We start from the raw sequence: 19,869 nt of genomic DNA, 5'->3' as shown, positions 1-19,869 counted from the left end.
CCCCTGGCTGGCAAGTTCAAGGTCCTGAATTTGATACCAGGTACCAGGAACTATACAACAGCCCCAAATCAGTCATAATTGCTTAAGAACATTATTTGTTGTTGGAAAAATGTTATGAAAGGAATTGAATACAAAATTCAGGAATAATTTGCTATTTTTGATGCCTTTATTTTTGTGAGTTGTATGTATGTACATATAAAAATAAATCTCTAAATTTCCATACATACAAAAATAATTTTAATGTAGTATAGAATCTAAGTAGAACTATCTCAAAACCACTCTTCACAAGGTTTGAAAATCATTCAATTTTTGAGCCCCTCTGTATGACTTTAAAGTCAGTAACATCATTGTGCACCCTTGCTGATTTGTTATTTTACAAATCTTGCCATGTGCTTTCAACAAAATATATGCAACCCTTTTCTCTATTTCAGAAAGCACAGCTTTTCAAATTTGTTGTTGTGTCTAGATTTTTCCTTTAATATTACCTTGGAAATATGATTACTTCTCCTGAGAATATTATTGATTTCCTATTTTATTTTATAACATTGTTATTTTGTATTACTGCAAGGTTTTAGTCCATAACGTTTTTCCTCCCGGGAACTCTGCATGTACATGACTTGCCTCTGTGTCTCTCTGCCCCTCCTTCTCTCTACCCCTCTCCTCCATCTTTGGTTTCCATTCCCCTTTGCAAAAGGTGTCTCCCCATTTTCTGTAATCTGACTATTATTTTTCTCTTTATTTGTATTTTATATTTCTCATATCTTTATCCGTTTGTGTCAGATTTATTTCATTTAAAATGGTGGACTCAGGGAGCCTGCCAAATAGCTCAGCACATTAAAGAACCCACTTAGGCAGAGGAAGGGGCCGGGAGTTCAATCCCAGGGCCTGCCATGGCAGCCCTGCCCCCGGGGCACGCTGAGGCTGCGATTGAGACTGGGCATGGTGGCATGTGCCAGTAATTCCAGCTCTTGGGAGGCTAAACGCAGGATAATCACTATGAGTCTGATCTACACAGTGAGACCCTGTACACTCTGTCCTAAATACAAAAAGAAAAAAAAAGGAAACGGAAAAAGAAAAATAAAAAATGGTAGAGTCAACATGAATCCTTTTAACAGAAATGAGACTAAAATGGAGATAGGAAAACCATTGGAGACACTTTGGAAATGTGCTTAAACAATGAGATACCCTTAAACGTAGCAGTAGTCTTGGTCATAGTACTAAGACAATGTCTGCAGGATCAATGCATTACCAAGTACAGTATAATGAGTTTGGGTATTTATTTTATGTACTTTTCAAACTGTGATTCTGTTATGCTGATTAGAATGAGTGTATCATTTTATTCCACATTTTAGTTCTTTTGTTAACTTTTGTCCATATATTACCATTACCAGTTCACATATAAAATATTCCTAATAATTTATTTTTTAAAAATTATTATTGACTTTTTTATTAAATGAGAAAGAAGTTACGATATTTTAGAGATAGGCAAGAACTTATTCTTTCATATAAACTTGACTTTTATCACTACCACAGGAAACAGTTGATTCTTTATTAACTTTTTAATATAACAGACTATCTCTTTTATTAAAGATCTTAAGAAAAACTCTAAGTCATTGATTTTGGATTTTTGTAATATAAATCTCAACTATCTAAAAACTTTATTTTATAATTTTTATCTAGATATAATTCTGCCCAATAATATAGAACGGTACAAGAACTGAGAAAGATAAGTATATCGTGGGCAAGAAAACCTGCCAATGCAATATATTGCACTGTAGGTGCATCATATGTCTGATGCTGCTAAATCTGAAAAAATAATATTTTTCATTAAGTTGGTTCAGATACTCATTTTCTTCTCTTCTGTGATTAGCAAGTTTAATATTTGTGTATAAAATAAATTTTGTTGGTCAGAGGTTTTTAATGTACTTTATTGCATTTGAGAAGAAAGATAAAAGTGTTTTTAATCCTTATTAGATAACTTCTCTGAACTACATTGACAGCAGCAGGAAACTGGATCATTTTATGGTTCTTGTTACTCATAATTATACACAAAGAAGCAAAGTAGCTCCAAACATGGCTCCAAATAGCCAATCCATCACCGAGCCGAGCTTAGTAAAGCATGAACCACTTGCTTTAAGTGCTTAATTATTTCCCATAGGCTTATTGGACGTGCTATATCTTTATATTTTACTTGAAAGACAATATTTATATTTAGCATGATTGCATTTGCTCTGGATCTACATATTAAACTACAGAATTATTCATCAATTAGTTTTTCTCATTGACTTTGTTCAGTCTTATTCCATCTGCATAGGAATGTAAGTTTAGAACAAACACAACATTCATTCCATTTCCTTTGACATGGAGATACACCTCCCATTATTACTGAATTTTCTAATTGGGCAGCTATGTCACATTCATCTGCTAAATGTACTTTAATTGCATTTTCCTTTGAAAGTATGTAATATGTCATTTCTAATAATTAGCCATATCATAGCATTAAATATATATATATATAAATATATATATATATATATATATATATCACTCAAGATTGATTATAGAATTATATTAATTACACTTTCTGAGATAGTCATAATGTTGCAGTCTTAGTGTGTTGATGATATTTTTGTAAAAAGATACTGCCTGGACTCTAATCATATTTTAAAAATAAAAGAAAGTATAACACCATTTTGCAGGGCTGGTGAGATAACTCAGTGGAATAAGTACTTGCCTGGCAAGCGCAAGGTCCTGAGTTCAATCCCTAGTACCACAAAAATAAATAAATAAAAATAAAAGTTGCTGTGTATTGTTTTAGTGTACTGTTATTCCACTGACAGACACCTATTAAACATGAATACACTTAGTCTTTGAGCAAATCAGTTATGAGATTGAAAAACTGAAGCACCAGAGAAACCTTAATTATGGACTTTGTTATATGTTCTTTCCTACTGTACAAATCAGTCTCTAAACTATGGCCTGTACAAAGGTGCTAAGCAACACCAGACTAATTCTGGGTAGCTTCACCTTATGATTAAGTTGTAAGTCTTTTATATTCAGAGAAAGATATCTTCATGAAGGTACTCTACACATAACCAAACACACCAAATCAATTTTTTAAAAATGTATAATTGTCTAAATTATTCCTTCTGTTTATATTGTTAAAATAAAACTTGAAATAGTTAAATACTATCAGAGGCCATAATTAAGAAACCAATAAACAAAAGAAGGAGAAAATAGGTTACTGTTTCTTAGGTGACATAAGACTTACAGCTTTTTAAAACTAAATATTATGTAATTACAACAAATGTATTTGAGGTAAGGCTTATGTTGTTTTCATTTTCTAATTTTGATAGGACCATGATATAGAATGAGCAAATGTAATTTTCTAATTCTTGAAACAAATATGAAGCATAATTATACATTAAAAAACAAAACCATAGATTTAATGCAGCTCAAATTTCTTCCTGTTGTTCATATGTGTGTTTGTGTGTGTGTGTGTTGTTTTGCAGGCCTGGCCGTGGATCACCATACTGAGCGAATATACTGGGCTGACGTTGAGCTGTCCGTTATTGGAAGCGTTCTGTATGACGGCTCCGATTCAGTAGTCTCTGTCAGCAGCAAACAAGGTTGGTGCAGTGTTTGGCTTGGCTTTCAGTTGATGTTGAGCCTATTAAATCGTAACATATCAATGTAAGTGTGAAAGCTGTGAATTCTATTTTTCCTTTAATTCTCCTTTCAACTTGCAGTTCTTATAATAACTAAAGTTTTCACTCCTCCAAGAATAATAAGAAGGCCAGTGTATCAAGGCTTCTTGACTTAGACCATCCTGAGCCATATTTGCTCAGACTGTGAAAAGAAAATCACTCTGTTAAGCTCTAGTTATGCCACTCTGCACAGGACGATCAAGTGTTCGAGAACAGAACCGGAGACTATTAATTTTAATTTCCAACAACAGGGTTGTAAGCAGAAAAAGCAGGACTATACTCAGTAAAATACCAAATAAGTCATTGGTATTGAATGATATCCTCATTGGAATGAAAGCTGGTGTGAAAAGGTGACAATTGATCTCTACCACTGGTGACCACAAATCTCACTGGGGTCCTTGGCTGCCAAATTGTTTTATTTCTACCCCTTTGTCTGATTCCTATTTTTTATTCTCATTTTCTAATTCCCTTTTGTGCCTCAGGAAGCCCTTCCAAACTGTCAGCTTCTTCTGTTCAATTGTAATTCTTACCTTTGTATTTTTCCTCCTCTCGTTCTCGTAGTCCTAAATTATTTGTAATATACAAAGTTTTATGTTGTAATATTATGCATAATGAATGCAGCAGTGCTTCCTATTTTTAAAGAACAACACAGAACTTGAATAAATGGAGTTAAATCAGGTTTTCATTGTCCTTTTTTTTTTTTTTTTTGACGGAACCGGGGATTGAACTCAGGCCCTTGCACTTGCCAGCCAAGTGCTTATTCTACTGAGCCATCTCCCCGGCCCCATTTCATTGTGCTTTTGTGTACATTTTTTTAACCTATGACCTAAGCTGGGGAAAAAAATTCTACATTCCTGAGAAGAACTTGTATTGTCCATCTGTTCAAACTTTGGCTCATTTCCAGTATTTCATTGTGAATCTTTTGCCAAGTTTATCTATTTGTGACAGTAGGGTATGGAGGGCCTCCATTGCAATAGTTATTAGTGCTTATTTGATTCTCATGTCCATTAGCCTTTGTTTTATGAACCTCTATATTTATTTAAAGTGAACTTTACTTCTCTCAGTTTAGACATACATGTTATTACTATTTAAGAAACAATGAAGCAAAACACAGATGTGAGTAATGTGCTTTAACATTTCTATATCACTAGAAAATATAAATATTATCATATTATATTTTAGACATTTTAATGCCCAAGTTACATTGCGCATTCCTTGATTAAAATTTTTAAAGTAATAATTATCAAATGTGAAAATTTATGGTTACAATTATTTTCAGCCCATACTGCCATGTAAGGATTTCTGTTTGCCAATTGGCTTCTTCTTTTTTGCCACATCTCATTTGTTGTAATAAATAAGTTTTATTGAATCAAATTAAAATATTGTAAAATTTACAAATGCAAAGTGTATGATTCAGTAGACTTTAACATTTTTATTATATTTTAGGGAAGGGTCTACATGGTGTTCAGGATCTCACTACTAGATCAGACTCATAGTGATTCTCTTGTGTTTAGCATCCCAAGATCTGGGATTACAGGTGCACACCACCACGCCCAGTCTCAATTGCTGTCTCAGCACACCCCCGGGGGCAGGGCCAGTAAAGCACACTGGGGATGAACTCCCAGCCCCGGTGTCTTCCTAAGCAGGTGCTTTAATCCACTGAGCTCTTTGGCCACCCCGACTTTACCATATTATACAACCATAACCACTGTCAAAATCACTTTTGTTATTATTACCCCTCTGAAAATAAAAAAAAAATACCACTTTACTAATCATCTCCCAACCCCTAATCTCTGATTTAGGCAACCACAGAGCTACTCTTTATGTTCACAGATTACTTTCATATTCTGAAAATTTATTAATTATTCAATATACACCATTCAATAGAGACTCATATCAACAATAAAGACCATAACATAGCCAAAGAGATGGCAATCATAAAAAATTAGACCATACTGGAATGAAACTAGAAACCAGAAGCAGAAACAGAGTACAGCTTTTTTTGTCTCTTTTATCCTATTATGTGCATTTTACTACATACATTTTTATGTTTTAACTTTTTCATATGAGAGAAACTGCTGTATCCAACTTGTGTATTTGATTTACTTCACTTACTATTATGGGCCCAAGGATCCGAGTTTTTCCTACACATGTCTCTAAGTTACATTTCTTTGTAGCAGAATATTACTCATTGTGTATAAATGTAAACTCTTATCCATTCATCTGTTGATGGTCATATGGGCTGTTTCTAATATTTAGCTATTATTAACTGTGCTGTTATGAACACTGGTATATATCTAACACTGTCGTATAATGTTTTTAACTCTTTTGGAGAAATAACTAGAAGGGGAAAAGTGGAGTCAAATGAAATTTCTAATTTCAACTTTTTGAGAAATTTCTATACTGATTTTCCTTGTGGTTGTATAAGTAGGTGATCTTACCAAGAATGGAAAAGGGTTCGTTTCTCCTTACAGTCTTATCAGCATTTGTTATTGGTTAATTTCTTGACCACAGCCATTCTTTCCAGGATGAGATGGCATATTAGTGTTGTTTTAGTTTGTGTTTCTGGATGGGCCAGTTGAATGTCTTCATGAACTTATTGGATACCTTTGCTTCTTTATCTAAGAAGTGTCTGTTCACTTCAAATGACCACTTTTGAATTAGGTCTCTAAATGTGGGGGATTTCATTTTACTTTAGTTCTTTATATATTCTAGGTGCTAGTACATTGAGTAGATGACAATATTTTTTAAATATTCTATAAGTTTTCTTCACTTTGTTGATGATTACCTTTAATGTATAGAAGGTTTTCAACTTTATTTGATGCCATTTATTGATTCTTTGTATTATTTGTTGGACAGCCAGTGCCCTATTCAGACAATAAACACCTATTTCATCAAGAGTTTTACCTATTTTTAATTTTTAGCAGATTATTTCTGTTCAAATGTAAAGATCTTTGATGCATCTTGATTTTGGTTTACTATATGGTAATACATATAGGTCTATTTGTAATGTTTAGTACAGAGGTAGATAGTTTTTTCCAGCACCATTTGCTAAGTAGTTATGTTGTCATCAGCAAAGGAGTTTGGTCATTTTGTTGAAGGGCCCATAACTGGGTGTTCCTGGAGCTGTGTCTGCATCTTCCATTCTGTCCCATTTGTCAATAGTCTTTTTGACAGTTCCATGTTGTTTTAATCACTGCAGCGTTGTAGCATAACTTGAGGTCCAGCACTGCAAAGCACTCTGCCTTTCCCTTTGTGCCCAGAAATGCTTTTGTTATTCCAACTCTCTTTAGTTCCTATGACTGTAGTTTTGTTTTCAGCATTTCTGTTAAAAAATGTTATGAATATTATAGGTGTGTAAACTCAGCAAAACATTCCAAAAGGGTCCAGCAGACCATAATAGCATTGGGTCCTCTGTTTAACTGGCAATGTCGGAAATTATTGATCTGAGTCCCCCACAGCTCAACATAACAGCAAGGCTTTACTTCCTATATTTCGTCTTCATACTTTTCTACTGGATGGTTAAGACCAAGGTAAAGCAGGACCTGTGCAACAAGAGTTGTAGCTTTTTGGTCTGAGAAGGTCAGTGAAATCCCGTCAGGATTTATCCTGAGATCCTGTACCTCAGATTGTAGAACCTTTGTCAATACAGATGAATGTCCAATTTGTATCTGTGTATTCAAGGTGGTTAGGATAGATATATAGTTGCATTCTCTTAATGAATAGAATGATTTGTTCTAATGGTGTTTGTAAATAGGATCTCAAGTCCGCATCTTGTACAGCAATTAACCACTAAGAAGAATATATGCAGTTGTTATTTGTTGAAACTGTACTTTCGATTTGATTTGAAACTGTCTCATTGCTATCTGTTTATCAATAAAATTTTAAAAAAAGAAAATAACAAACATTTGACTTTAAAAAATGTTATGAGTATTTTTGATTGGGATTGTATTAAATCTATATAACTTTTACAAGTATGGCCACTTTAAACATATTGTTTCTACTAATGCAGGAAATGGGTATATCTATGTTTTTTAATATCCTCTTAGACATAGTTTTCCTTCTAAAGTTGTTTCACTTCCCTTAGTTAGGTACATTTCTAAGTATTTCTTTCTCTCTCTCTTTTTGATGGTATTGTAGGAAGATAATTTCTGGCTCCCCATTCTGTGCTGGCCCTGCCCCCAGACGGGCTGGGCTGGCAAAGGAATCCGGGAGTGATGGCACAAGCCTGCAATCCCAGCACTAGGGAGGCAGAAGTTAGGAGGATCACTATTTTATTATTTATTTATTTATTTATTTATTTATTTATTTATTTTTGCGGAACCGGTGTTTGACTTGCGCTTGCCAGGGAAGCGCTTATTCTACTGAGCCATCTCCCTGGCCCTTTATTTTATTTTATTTTATTTTTTAATTTAATTTAATTTTTTTAGGAGGATCACTATGAGTCTGGCTGTGTAATAAGACCCTACACAGAAAAAAAGGAAAAAGAAAATAAAAGAAAGATAGTTTCCTTATTTATTTTTTTCTTTTTCCAAAACTGTTACTCATACAGACAAAATTATTTTTAGAAAAAACTCCTGATCACATGTTCAACCAATCTATTTTAATTACTAATTTGCTCTAGAAAACATATTGGGAGCGTCTTCCTGAGTTCACACTGCAGATGAATTTATCCTGTATGCCTTTCGTTGTCATTTGTATAGCAGAGAAGGTTATCTGCACTTGAGAATTCCCAGCAACTGGTAGGTCGTGGTAAAGGCGATCAAACTGGAGAAGATACTGATTTCTGTGTTCTGGTGGGCGTGTTAACAGTCTAATAGCTCTGTTTCAAGAAATAAACTTTAATAACTTCATGACTGAAAGTTTCAAAGCATTCCAATTCTAACTTTAAATAGGTGCAATAAGATTTTCTATATGATCTTGGGCAAACTTAGTGTAGGGGCTGGGGAGATGGCTCTGTAGCATAAGCGCTTCCCTGGCACGCTCAAGGGCCTGAGTTCAATCCCTGGTTCTGAAAAGAAAAGAAAAGAAAAGAAAGAAAGAAAGAAAGAAAGAAAGAAAGAAAGAAAGAAAGAAAGAAAGAAAGAAAGAAAGAAAGAAAAGAAAAGAAAAAATCTTAGTGTCTGTAGGTCTGGTCACATGTACTACTTTAATAACCATTCTTTAAAAATTTCAGGTTTGTTACACCCACATAGGATTGATATCTTTGAAGATTATATATATGGAGCAGGACCAAAAAATGGCGTATTTCGAGTACAAAAATTTGGACATGGTTCAGTAGAGTACTTAGCTTTACATGTTGATAAAACAAAAGGCGTTTTAATATCTCATCGTTATAAACAATTAGACTGTAAGTATAATATTTTACAAGGTTGTCTATATTGGTAAATGACTCTATATAATCCTTAAATGTATATATTGTTTATAACTTAGCATTTTTCTGTCTTAATTCATGTAAGTCAGTAAGCTTAATTGTTCAGTCAACAAAAATTTCATACGACCAAAGTCAACATACCAATAATGTAAATTTCCATCTATGACATAATAAGTAGGGAAATTTTGTTTTCTTCCAATTATAGTTACCCTTCCACCACAAAATCATCTATTATCCTGGTTTTCTAAAATTCTTAGTAAAACCTTGTGAAGTTGTAAATGAACAAAGGAATTTTGATTCTTGTTACTAAAAGAAAGTCACTACTGTAACATTAACATTCTTGCCTTAAAATTTTTCATGAGATCTCTTCACAGAATTTGTAATTCTACTGATTCATTATTATTACTCTTCCTCCTAGAGAGGAGCAGGTAAACATATTGTATCAGCAAAACCACTGGAACATATATTTTAAACACATTGACCAGCTGGGAAAGGTACTTCATGGTACCATGTTTGCCTCATATTCCTGAGGTGCTGGTTTCAATCCCTAGTACCTCGAAACAAAAACAAAGCATCAAACTACATTGAAGATGAAAGTAACAAACTTAATAAAACAAAACAAAACCATAGCTGGCATTCTAATTAACTGTTTTTGCATATCATTTCATTTTTCAAGATATGATTTGAGATTTATTCATAAATGTAAAGGTATTTTTATCATGTTTGGAACAATCATGTGGAACAGTAATAATTGACATATATCCAAATACATTTTTGAAATACATTAAAACAAAATGTTTCTACTATATGTCTTAAAATCTTCAGAAGATTCTTGTAGATCTACCAATAACCTGATACATATGGTAATAAGGTTAATACATCTCATCTCCTAGTTCTGTCTGATTCTTAGGCATAGTCAAGGGTAGCCAGATTCATAATAAATGAACATATATAACTTAATCCCTGACCTGAATATAGAAGGAGTTTGCGAAATGGTTCTTGCAGAAGTCACCTGGCATGGTCACCAATTCAGCTAAGTAGGTAGCATTCCTATAATGCACAAGTAAAATAATCCCCAGAGAATGCTATTAGTCTTTTTGGATTAAAAATTATGTTAATTAAGAACAAATTGGAAAATAAATATGTATGGCAGACATTTATATATACACATTCCTTCCAGATGGGCCATTTATGCACACATACTCCACCAGATGGAAAGCAACACAGTTAAAAACATTTTTAAAGGTCATATTTTGTGTTGTGATCTGACACACATATATGGAATTTACACATTTGAAAATACACCAGGGAAGTTATTTTTTGTTATTTAAATAGTATTCTGAATATCTGAACTAAAAGTAAGATTGTCAAAGGTGTGAGTTGATGTTTCTGTTAATCACAGTATTATACTATTCTTCAAGTTTTATGACCACTGCTTTTCTGGAAAACTAAATAGTCAAAGATGTAACAAAGTATATATTTGAATAATTTCTTCTCTTTTTTAAAAAGCATAATTAGAAAATCTTTCTTATTAATTATGGATGCTGGATAATAATTTTTCTTCATCTGTAAAAGAGAATGTTAACACTGTGTAAAAATAGATGGGATTTATTTGGAACATTGCCAATTCATCTTTTTAGAAGCTGTTTTATGTTCGTGAAACCAGTTGTAACTTTACTTAAACATTTCTTTGTTTTCTTTTGTTTCCTCCTCATCAGTACCAAACCCTTGCTTGGAGCTAGCCTGTGAATTTCTCTGCTTGCTTAACCCTTCTGGGGCCACTTGCGTGTGCCCAGAGGGAAAGTACTTGACTAACGGAAGCTGTAGTGATGAGACCCTTTTAGGTAGGTGTTCTTTTTTTTTTTTTTTTCTGTCAGTAGTGAGTTAATCCTTTGGATGCATTTTCATAACTGTTTGAGCAGAATTATTGGCGCCATTATCAATTTATATGGCTTGTGATCAGTGACTGAATGCCTGTGTAAATGGTCTTCTGAACGATTTCCTTCTGTTATTTCTTTGTTTACAAAGTAGCATTAAGCTTAACATACACTTAAGAGATTGAGAATTTAGATGTTACTCAGAATGAACATATTTTATAGTTGTACTAGAAAAGATAATCATATAAGTCAGTATGCCATATTTTGCTGTGGGTTTAAACACAGTAATCATTTCTGTTTGCTGAATAAATTTGCTTTGAATATTTTATGTTTGTCAAACACTAATGTAGAAACCAGAAATAGTTTACAGATTGTGTTTTAGTTTCTTTTGTCTAGTTCATATTTACAATAAATAGTTTCTACCAAGAAAGAAAGCAAATATGAGGGCTATGTGGAAGATCTAATATTAGTTTCAAAACAAAGGACTACTTCATAAATGAAACAGATAAAATTATTTCAAGCTGTTTTTTAGTTTAAGAATTAGTGCTTATAATAAACAATAAAGTAATTGAGATCTAAGTATTAAGTAGCAGAAGTTTTTAAAAAATAAAAGTGTGATAAGAAAAGGTAGTGGTATCTTTTAAATATCCAGGTACACTTACAAGAACGTTTTCATATTAAATATACTAATCATAATTAGAAAATGCTATTAAACTAAAAGTATAATCAATACCTAATCAATTTAATTTCATAAACAAAACGGTTCCAAGAATACCTGAGGGCTACAACAAACAATTTCTGTGAGGTACAGATTTACGCTCTTGTCAAAACAGGGTTCACACCTGTTGCCTCTGCCTTCCAGAATAAACTCCTCCCTTGAACATGATTCAATGACCTCAGTCAGGGCCTCCCCCTCTGAGTAGCATACTGCTTGTTCTCACTAAAGCATATATGCACTTTAAGGACTCGTGCCTTTTCCAAGACAGTTTGTATCCAAAAACTACCATAATTTCATCATACAATATGTTCTTAAGTCATTAGGCAGGCAAACAATAGAGATTCAAAAGAACTGATGAATGATATAAAAATCAATGATAATATTTATAGTGGATGAAACTGAAGAAGAGGCAGTTAAGACTTGGAAGGAGTCAAATGATTAACTACAGGCTCAGTTTGAATTTCTTTTGTGATATAACTTTCAAATGGAATTTTAAATTTCGATTGGATTTAGGTAAAATGACATTAAAGAAGAACGACTTTGAAACAGAGAAAAAAATATCTGGAAAGACATAAAACCAGCATGAAAACAAAGTAATGTGCTTCTTACTTCCATTAAATTTTAGGGTGTGAGAAGTACTATTGCAGATGGAAAGTGGGAAAATTTGTAACAGCGAGCTACCCGTGAATCAGGTTGCTATGTTGGATGGACACCTTAGTGTCAATTATTTGAAGGATGCTGTCCATGTCATTCAGTTATTTCCCTTTTCTTTACTAATTCTCCAACAAACCCTGTGTCTATGCTCTGAGATACGGTAAGAGATTAGGAAGGCTGACTTGGCCGTGCATGATTGCATTTCCCCATACTCAGGAAGCTGAGGCAGAGGGATTGCTGTGAATTCAAGGTCATCTTGCACTACCTGAGTTGAAGACCAACCTGATCTACACAGAGAGACTGTCTCAGAAAAAAGGAAAAAAAAAAGAATGAATTGAACGCATATTTTCAAGTGTTGTCAGTTCTTGTTATGATTAGGTCATGGAAGTAGTCTATGCAGGAAGATTTTCCTTTTCAAAAATGTCAAGAATTCATTTCTTGTTGAGAACCTGCTACTTATTCTATATTCCACCCACATCTATGCCCAGTGCCTTCACAGATACAGTGCAACATATGTCAATAAATATTCAAATTGGTACTCATTCATATAGACCTTAGTAATAGGTAGTTTGAACTACAGTAGTTAGAAGCATATATGTATGTATTTTAGGAAATATTGATTAGTGTAGACAAATGCAAAATTTTTAATTTTTTAATCATTCTAATGAGAAAAATGATAAAATAGCATGACATAGTTTCAAAACAGGTTAGTAGGATAGTTACAATAATTAATATGGCTCATTAGAATAAACGCTTCCCTGGTAAGTGCAAAGGCCTGAATTCAATCCCTGGTTCTGCAAAATAATAATAATAATAATAATAACAATAATAATAATAATAATTAATATATTGCATATTGTTATCTTCATAGTAGTTATTCAGAAGACAAGATACAGACACAATATCTTTGTGTAAACTATTTTAGCACAAACTTTCTTCTCACGGAACTAAAAGAAATTAGCTGTATATCTATCCTAACATATATATGAATGTATATATATTTTTTTTTTAAATGACAAAACAGTCCTTTATTTATACTTCTGCAAAGTTAGTAACACATTATACTAGGTTGCCTAGCAAATAATAGATGACCATCACCAGACAGTATGTTTATCTCAGGACTGAGGTAGCTTGTTTGCTTTAGGCACTGAGGCCTAGTCCCACCTACACACATTGGATCAATGACCTAGCTTCATGACTCCCAACATATCCCCCTTTTTTGTTTTGTTTTGTTCCATTGTTGTTAGAGAAGCTGTATTTGGAGAAGTCTTTAAAGGAACTTTACATACTAGAAGCTAGTCCAAATATTATAGGTACCTGAATTCAGCAAAACAACCCAATATAGTCCAATAGTACATAAAAGTAGTGAGTTGTCAGTACAACAGGCAATTGTTCACTTGAGCCTTTTATAGCTCAGCATATTAATATGGCCTTACTCTTTATACCTCCTGGTTATACTTTTGTGCTGGATGGTTAAGACCAAGTTAAAGCAATACCAGTATAACTAAAAATGTAACATTGCTACCTGATAAGATCAGTCAAATTCCCTCAGGACTTTACACTGTAACCATGTATAGTACCTTGTAGATATTTTATCGGTTTCAACCACCTGGATGAGTCATGGCAATTGCTTGACCAATTTGCTGTCTGTGAAAGCCTGAGAGATTTTTTTTCTCAATAGATTACTCTTTTTACACACACTATATATTATTGATCACTTTCCTTTCTGGCCTCATGATCTCCTTGATAGGAAAATTTGGGGCAACACTGAGTTACAGAATGTTACAGTACAGGTTCTCTTATGTCCTCAGTTCTCACTGACCTTGAAGGGCTAGGGCCAAAATGTTGGCTATCCTTTTAACCCATCTATCTCTCTAATTTTTGGTCTCTAAACTTTAGTTTTTAAATACCCAGAAGAGAAACTTAAGGAGCTTATTACGCTGTAATAGAGGCAGTGAAGTTTAACATCACTGTTTGAATATCAAATGCCTTAGACATAAAATGGAACCGTTATTTTCCCACAGCCAAGGATATTCTAAATTTAATAAAATGTGAAAAAACAACTACACATTTTACACAGAAATTTAGAAATCAATCCATATCTAATATTTTAATAGGACAATCCTATGATTTTTTTCTTGTATTTTTATTAACTGTTTTTAAACAAACATTTACTTTAAGGTGAGTATAGCAATAATTGATATGACATTATAAGCAGTATGCATTTAGAAGACCAAAATGACAGTTATTTTAAGTGTGGTGTTAGTATTACATATTTCTGACCACAGTGTAGTTGCTTAATTCACAGATATCAGCATATAGCGTTATTCAGGTTGAGAATTCTACCCCCTAACTGCTGTTTTTCAAAACCCTGATGGAGATTCTTAGGACCATTGCCTTAACCATCTTGTTTATATAAATGTATGGTTTTGCTCCTGCCATATGTCATAACTTTTTTCTTTTCTCTCTTCATTGTTTAATCCTTATGTTCTTTCTTTCACTTTAACTGTGTCATACCTTTCAATTTTTATTTCTCGTTTTCATTTCTTACACTAGAGAGACAATATAATATTTACACAAGTGGGTTTAGTTTATTTCACTTATGAGTATGGCTTCAAGTTGCATCCACTTACCAATGAAGGCTTCCAGTTTATTGTTCTTTATAGCTGAGTAATAATCCATTGTATAAATACACCACATCCTTTTCCTTCATTCCTCAGGTGACAGGCATTTTGGTTGTTTCCATGATTCAGCTATTGCAGAGTGTGAAGCTATGAACATAGGCACACATATGTCAATATGATATGATATTTTCAAGTCTTTTGGGGGAAATTCCCAGAAGGGGGATAGCTGGATTAAATGGATTTCAAGTCTTAGTTTTTTGAGGGGTCTCCACACTGCTCTCCATAATGATTGCACCAATCTACATTTCCACCAGCAGTGGAGAAGGGCTTCTTTTTCCGTACAGTCTCTGCAACATTTGTTGTTGGTTGATTTCTTTATGATAGCCATTCTTTATGGGTTAAGATGGTATCTCAGTGTTGTTTTCATTTGCATTTCATGAATGACTAGTGATGTGCAACATTTTTTCATATATTTGTCTCTTGTATTTCTTCCTCTGAGAAGTGTGTGTTCATCTCAGATGCCCATTTTTGGATTGTGTCTTTAAATTTTGGAGCCTTAATGTTTTTTAGTTCTTTATAAATTCTAGACAGCAGACTTTTGTCTGACTGCTTATTAGTTATCATTTTTTCCAAATTTGTGGGTTGTCTTTTCAATCTGTTGGTAATTTCCTTTCATGTGCAGAAACTTCTCAATAATAGGAGATTCCAGTTATTGATTCTTTCAAATATTTCCTGTGTAGTTTGATTTTTGTTCCTGAAATGTTTGTGTACCCATATGTCCTCAAGATTTCCATGTACTTTCTCTTCCAGGAGATTTAATGTTTCTGTTGTAATGTTTAGATCTTCAATCCACTTTGACATTAGTTTAGTGAATAGTGACAGACCTGCATCCAATTTTAGTTTTCGGCATGTAGAGAGCCGATTTTTCTAGCACAATTTGTTAAAGAGGCAATGTTTCATTCGGTAAACATGTTTGGCCCCTTTATCAAAGATAAGATGGCTGAGTGTGTTTGTAGTTGAATCTGCATCTTCCAATCTATTCCATTGATCCTCAGGTCTTTTTCCTTTTTTGCCTATACCATGCTGATTTTATCATAGTAGCTCTGTAGTATAATTTCATGTCAGGAATTGTAATGCCTCCTGCCTTGTCCTTGCTGCCCAATATTGCCTTTGCTATTCTAGGTTTTTCCTGGTTCCAAATAAATTTTAGGAACAATTCCTCTAGGTCTGTGAGGTATGTTGGTGGTATTTTTATTTGGATTCCATTAAATCTGTATATCAATTTTGGGAGTCTAGCCATCTTCGCAGTGCTGTTTCTTCTTATCCAGGAGCAAGGAATACTTTTCCATTTTCTAAAATCCTCTAAGATCTCTTTTTTCAGAGTGCTGTAATTTTCTTTGAGTAGATCTTTTACTTCTTTAGTTAGATTAATTCCTAAATGTTTCATTTTCCATGGTGCTATTATAAAAGGTATTGTTTCTCGAATTTCTCTTTCAGGTGTTTGTTATCTGTTTAAAGGAATGCAATTGACTTTTGGGTATTAACTTTGTATCATGTTATGCCACTGAATTTGTTTATTAATTCTAGAAACTTCTTGGTGGAACTTCTTGGGTCTTTCAAGTAGAGTAGCATGTCTTCAGTAAACAATGATAGTTTAACTTCTTTACCTATTCTTATTCCTTTTATTTCTCTCTCTTTTCTAATGGCTCTTGCTAATGATTCCAGAACTATAATGAATAGGAGGGGTGAAAGAGGACAGTCTTGTATTGTACTTGATCTGAGAATAAAAGATTTTAGTTTTTCTCCAGTTAGAATTATGGTAGCTGTTGGATTTTCATAGGTGGCTTTTATCAGATTGAGGTAGAGGACATCTATTCAAATTTTCTGTAGGACTTTGAACATGAATGAGTGTTGTATTTTGTCAAAAGTATTTTGTGCACCAATTGAGATGATCATATGGTTTGGGATTTGGATCTATTGATTTAGTGTCTTATATTTATAGATTTCCATATGTTGAAAAATCCTTGCATCTCTGTGATGACTCCTACCTTGTCATGGTGTATAAAAACAAATTCCAACTCAGACTGTTACACCCCCACAAAACTCTCTTTCAAGTTTGATGGAGAAGTGAAATACTTCCATGACAAAGAACAACCAAAGAATTTCATGATCACAAAGCCAACCCTACACAGACTATTAAAGATATTCTGGAGAGGGACCAAAATGACCACAGCTTTCTGAATAAGAATGAAACGAACCCATTAAATAGGGCTTAATGACAGGAGAGAAAAGGAGTAAACAACAGCTGGTAAATAACGTGTCAATCTTAACTCAATACATCTCAATTATAATAATGAAAATAGACTCTCCACCAATTAAAAGAAATAGACTAGCACAGGGGTTTAGGAAGCAAAATCCAACAATATGCTATATACAAGAAACACCCTTAACTCATAAAGAAATTCACCGGCTGAAAGTCAAAGGATAGAAGACAATAGTATATGCCCAAGTACCTCAGAGAAAAGCAGGGATAGAAATCCTGTTTGAAGGCAGTCTAAACTTCAAACCAAGAATGATCTGTGTATTTTCCCTAGTGTCTTTTAGCATATTGTTCTTGTGCTGGATTTCTGGGATCTTGATTATTATATGTGTGAGTGTGTTTTTAGTTGGGTTGATGTTATTTGGAGTTGTATATGCTTTGGTTTCCTGAATGTCAGATTGTTTCCCCATATTTTATAAGTTTTCTGCTATCACTTCTGGTATTCTTTTTATATCATTTGTATTGACGCCTTCTTTCTCATTGATGCCTGTGAGTCTTAAGTTGTTCATCTTTGCATCGGTTTACAGATATTGAATTATTTCTCCTGCATCCTAGTTGTTTTTAAGAGATCTTTTTCTTAGTTGTTCACTAGCTGCAATGATGCAAGTTTTTTTAATATAATGTTTGATATAAGTCACATTTTCAACTCATTATAATTATTTTTTCTAACTGCTATTGTTAAAAGAGCATGTTGAGTATTTTTAATCTTTATGCAAGAAATTTCAAATTCAAATATTACCCATTCTTACAGAAGTATTCACCTGCTCTTTCCAATAGTTGATTATAATTGCTAGAGCTTAGGATCTTAGCGTGATTTTGTAACTGACAAAAGCAGCCCCTTTCTTCATTACAGAACCATAACTCAAAGTTTCAAAGACTGTAACTCAATTCTATTTCATCAAGTGGTATCATATTCTTAATGCTTTGTGCTTAATGCAATGTATTATAAAATTATAAATGTTTTGAGTAACAGACCCTAACAATAATCATACAGCCTTCAATGTTTTTCTTCACTTTTCACATTCAAAGACACCAATCAGGATATGTTTCATCGAGTGAGATATAGATATATGAGTACATTTTAAATAAATGCATCTGCAGTATAGATCACTTTTTGACAACCTTGTCCTGTATTTCATTCTTTGTTGAAAATTCCCCATGCATTGCACAGGCACCTAAAACTTAAAAGTGTTTATAGCTGAAGAACTCCTCTATTTCCTGTTATACAGATGTTCCCAGTTTGTTGTCTGGGATAGAAACTATGGAAGCTGAGACAGCAGGATCACTATGAGTCTGAGCTGCATAGTGACACACTTTATGAAGTTAATTAACTAATCAATTAAAAAGCGTCTCCCCAATTTTCCCTTACTGTGTTTACACATCATTGATCTGGTTTTTTACTTCAACAATAACCCTCAAATTATTTCCATTAGTTCATCTCACATGACTATATTTTCGATAATTATGTGCTTACCCTGTGTAATTTAACAAACTCCTATTGTTACCCTATTTTCAGCTTAACACCTGCTAATACATCCATCATCAGGGTTCTCTCACTATTGAATATCTTTACTTTACCTTTGGATAGAAGTACAACATCCAAGTTTTCTTATTGTCATGAAAGATGCTTACCTCTCCCAAATCTGTCCTACACACTCTTTAATCCATGTTCTGACAACTGTGACTTTCATGTACTCCTATAAGAGCTCATGTTTTGACATTAAAAGATGTTATGGGGCAGGGGAGAAGGCTCAGCAGTCTAAATGCCTGTCTGGCAAGCTCAAGGACCCAAATTCTATCCCCAGTACCACATGCTGTGCTGGCCCCAGAACCTAGGGAACCCAGAGTCAGGCACCGAAACTGGGTGTAGTGGTGTATGCCTGTAATCTCAGGACTATGGAAGCTGAGACAGCAGTATCACTATGAGTCTGAGCTGCATAGTGACACCCTTTATGAAGTTAATTAACTAATTAATTAAAAATAAATAAAATATGTTATTTTATCTGAGTTCTACCCTCAGAGTGTCTATAGGCATGTAGAAAACAATACTGAGACTATGTTACTTGATCATTTATCAAATAATTGCTTTAAGTGACTATTGCATTTGAGCCATGCTCCTCATAGGCTCCTCACTCATAAGTGGTTAGTTAGCACTTCATCTAACCACTACTCTAGATATGGAAAATAGGAATTGGTGAATTTCTTATTTGTGTGTAAGTTCATGTGATCCATACTTAGATATTTAATATCTAAAATGTTTGAGAACTGTAGGTTATTTAAAAACATTTTTTGGTGGGGCTGGTGAGATAGCTCAGTGGACTAAAGTGCCTGCTCAGATATCCTTGGCACCACATGCTGTGCCACCCCAGACCAGGCTGGGAAGGCCAGAGTGTGGGCATAGTGGTGCACACCTGTAATCGCAGTGCTGGGGAGCCTGAAAATAGGAGGATCACCTATGCAGTTTGAACTGCATAGTTAGATCCTATAACAACCAAATACATTTAGGAATAAATAAATACCTAAAAAATAAATAAAATCTTTGTATTTTATATTTATGAAAAAACTTTTTTTTTCCCAAAATTTCATTTACCTGTG

The 19,869-nt window shown here is 33.7% G+C and overlaps 1 protein-coding gene across 1 annotated transcript in view; it reads left to right on the top strand.

Annotated features, from left to right (window-relative positions):
* Positions 1-19,869, top strand: part of LOC101574580 (low-density lipoprotein receptor-related protein 1B) — a gene marked incomplete at its 5' end in the record, with an annotated part of 229,660 nt that overhangs the window by 135,730 nt on the left and 74,061 nt on the right. The window contains 3 exons of the mRNA XM_004626417.1: positions 3,513-3,629; positions 8,884-9,057; positions 10,800-10,925. Of these exons, the coding sequence (XP_004626474.1) occupies positions 3,513-3,629; positions 8,884-9,057; positions 10,800-10,925 (417 nt within the window). The remainder of the gene's footprint in view (positions 1-3,512; positions 3,630-8,883; positions 9,058-10,799; positions 10,926-19,869) is intronic.

This window comes from Octodon degus, unplaced genomic scaffold, assembly GCF_000260255.1.
Source record: "Octodon degus isolate 3935 unplaced genomic scaffold, OctDeg1.0 scaffold00014, whole genome shotgun sequence".
Taxonomy (NCBI): domain Eukaryota; kingdom Metazoa; phylum Chordata; class Mammalia; order Rodentia; family Octodontidae; genus Octodon; species Octodon degus.
Note: the sequence above shows the minus strand (reverse complement) of the source record. Positions and strands in the feature narration are given on the sequence as shown.